This window comes from Chiloscyllium plagiosum, unplaced genomic scaffold (assembly GCF_004010195.1).
Source record: "Chiloscyllium plagiosum isolate BGI_BamShark_2017 unplaced genomic scaffold, ASM401019v2 scaf_565, whole genome shotgun sequence".
Classification (NCBI taxonomy): domain Eukaryota; kingdom Metazoa; phylum Chordata; class Chondrichthyes; order Orectolobiformes; family Hemiscylliidae; genus Chiloscyllium; species Chiloscyllium plagiosum.
In genome coordinates, this window is record NW_025199443.1 from 3,305 (window position 1) to 6,000 (window position 2,696).

The 2,696-nt window shown below is 54.3% G+C and overlaps 1 protein-coding gene across 1 annotated transcript; it reads right to left on the reverse strand.

Annotated features, from left to right (window-relative positions):
• Window positions 1-772: 772 nt before the first annotated feature.
• On the reverse strand, window positions 773-2,492 carry LOC122546037 (2-acylglycerol O-acyltransferase 2-A-like; the record flags this gene model as incomplete). The annotated part of the gene is made up of 2 exons (XM_043684874.1): window positions 773-1,030; window positions 2,279-2,492. Coding segments are annotated over 2 exons (369 nt in total), but the record flags the coding sequence as incomplete, so codon positions are not given.
• Between the last annotated feature and the right edge of the window lie 204 nt (window positions 2,493-2,696).

The following is a 2,696-nucleotide window of genomic DNA, read 5'->3' on the forward strand; positions in this document are numbered from 1 at the left end:
CATCACGGTTAGACAGAGCACAAACCCATCAGAGGAGGAGGTGAGTCACTACCACGCTCAGTACATGGAGGCCTTGGTCGGGCTGTTCAATAAATACAAGGGGCAGTACGGACTGTCCGAAACCACACAGCTCACTATCTACTGAGCCCACTTCACCCCGCGCCCTCGGAGACCAGTACTCAGGAACAGGAGGGAGTCACATCTCCATCAATACCATGGGACCATTCTCTCAGATTCGGAACACAGAAGGGGCAACATCAAGGGAACTGACACTCACCTGATCTCAAGAATCTGTCAGCACACTGCCTTTCTCCTCCAACCCCTTCAGCTCACCGGGAACACAGGCCATCAGGGATAGCATGGGGTTAGAGACAGAGTAAAGCTCCCTCTAAACTGTCCCCCATCAAACACTCCCCAGGACAGGGACAGCATGGGGTTAGATACAGCGTAAAGCTCCCTCTACACTGTCCCCCATCTAACACTCCCCAGGACAGGGACAGCACAGGGTTAGATACAGAGTATCTAACACCACTGTGCAATCGCTGACTGAACGCTGGGGAAAGAGTCCTGTCCAAGGGAATATCCTGTGGGATATGTGATGCTTGATTGGAATTGGAAGCTGGAAATCTGGAGGGAGTGGCTGAGGGCGAGGAACTGTCGCTGAACACACAGTCACTAAAAACCCTGAAAATGGAAATTCCAGCAGAAACTTTCTCCCGGACAGGATCCAGGACCTTCAACAGACACTCGGGAGGAAAAGGTGTACAAACGAGACAGTGAGCCGGTGTTTATTGGAGACTGACAGTAGGACGATGCCAGTCTGAATGGCATTACAAAAGTGTCTCTGTACGTGTGCGGGCACACTGCCAGTCTCTCTACACCAGCTCCAAGTGACTACTCTCTGCAATGCCATACTTAGTCTTGTTCTCTTCAAATAGAGCCACAAGCTGAGCTAGGTATTCCCCATGGAGTTTCTCAATATCCTCCCGCGACGGACTCACATTCCGCTCCACAGCGATCGGCTTTCCCACTGGAGGGGGCGGGGGAGACAGACACAGAGAGAGACACACACACTTACAGAGAGGGAGGGAGGGAGGGAGGGAGGGAGAGAGAAAACAGAGAGACATAGGGAGGGAAAACAGAGAGACAGGGAGGAGAGAGAGAGAGAGACAAGACAGGGAGGGAGAACAGAGAGAGAGAGAGACAGACAGACAGAGAGGGAAACCAGAGAGAGATAGGGAGGAGAGAGAGACAAGACAGGGAGGGAGAACAGAGAGAGAGAGAGACAGGGAGGGAAAACACACATACAGCAAGACACAGACAGACAGAGACATAACAGGAAGTTCAGTCAGGAAGGATGGGGGAAGACAGGAGAAAATAGGAAGTTTGAGAGAGAGTGAGTGGTAAGCAAAGAGAGAGGAGAGAGAGAGAGAGACAAGGTTGGACAAAGAGAGGGATGAGTGTGACACACAGCAGGAAAAAGATAAATAAATTCGAGGGTGGGAGAGGAAATGGAGATAGAAAGGGACACGGTAAACGTGTGCAATGACAGAGACAGAGAAAACACAAGATGAGCTCAATCCCAAAATGGTTCTCAGTGACCCTTGTGCCTGCCTCACTGAATCCCATTCCCCTCCTCGTTCTGTCTCCCCTTCTCCATCCCTCCTGAGCACATGCTCCCTGCCCCCTGGGCATTGCCACATGCGAGGGGGTGTGGTGGGAAAAGCCTTAAATAAAAGTCCCAGGCAGCTCTTTAACCACCAAAGCATCACAATCTTCATTTGGGATCACAGCGTGGGGAGCAGAGGTGGGAACACCATCCAATAACGGGAGCTCGGCATGGACCTGGGATCTCCCTTGGGCGACCTGTTTCAATCCCCCTCCAAAACCTCTCCCTCCCCACACCCCCCGACCCCACGCCCAGAGACGCAAAGGTTTCAAATGGGAATCCTGTATGTAAACAGTTGACTGTCACGATGTAGTTCCAGGCCTCCGGCCAGCAGGTGGCGCTGTCTTTTGCGAGCACGCGACCATGGTGGGGGGACGGGGGGTGCAGGAGAAGGTCATTTGGCCCCTTGTGAGGGATGGAGAGATAGCAGGAGGTCCCTGCCCCAGACAATACACCACACCCACAATCAAAGGTTGCCATTGAAGTTGGAGGCCTGAGATATCGGAAGGGGGTGTTGGAGCCATCTACACCCTGGTAGATTTGCCCTCCTCCTCCCCCACGGTGAGACTGCCACCTACCCCTCTCCCTCGCCCCACCGAGCCCCCTTACCGACAGTGTGGACAGGGTTACGGAAGGGCACGAGGCCGAAGTTGTACTGGAATACTCCTCGGGCGTGGAAGAGGGGCAGAGCCAACCCCATCACCTTCTGCAGCTTGTCCTGTATCGCCCGCAGACGGGACCCAGGCGGGTTCTCCACTTGGTTGAAGAGCTCGTTCTCGCCAAAGGAAAACACGGGCACGAGGTGGGCACTGCGGGGGAGGGGGTATCACCAGGAGAGAAAGATGGATCACTGATCTTCCGACTCCTTCGCCGACCCCTCGCTTTCCCCGCTAACCCAGTTTCTGTCCCCACACCCAGAGGGTATGGACAGGGGGGGCACTGCTGCCAATAGACAGGGGGCACCAGCAGGCCATTCTGCCCATCCTGTCTACTTTGGCGCCTCTCAAACCTATCCCCGAACAGAACC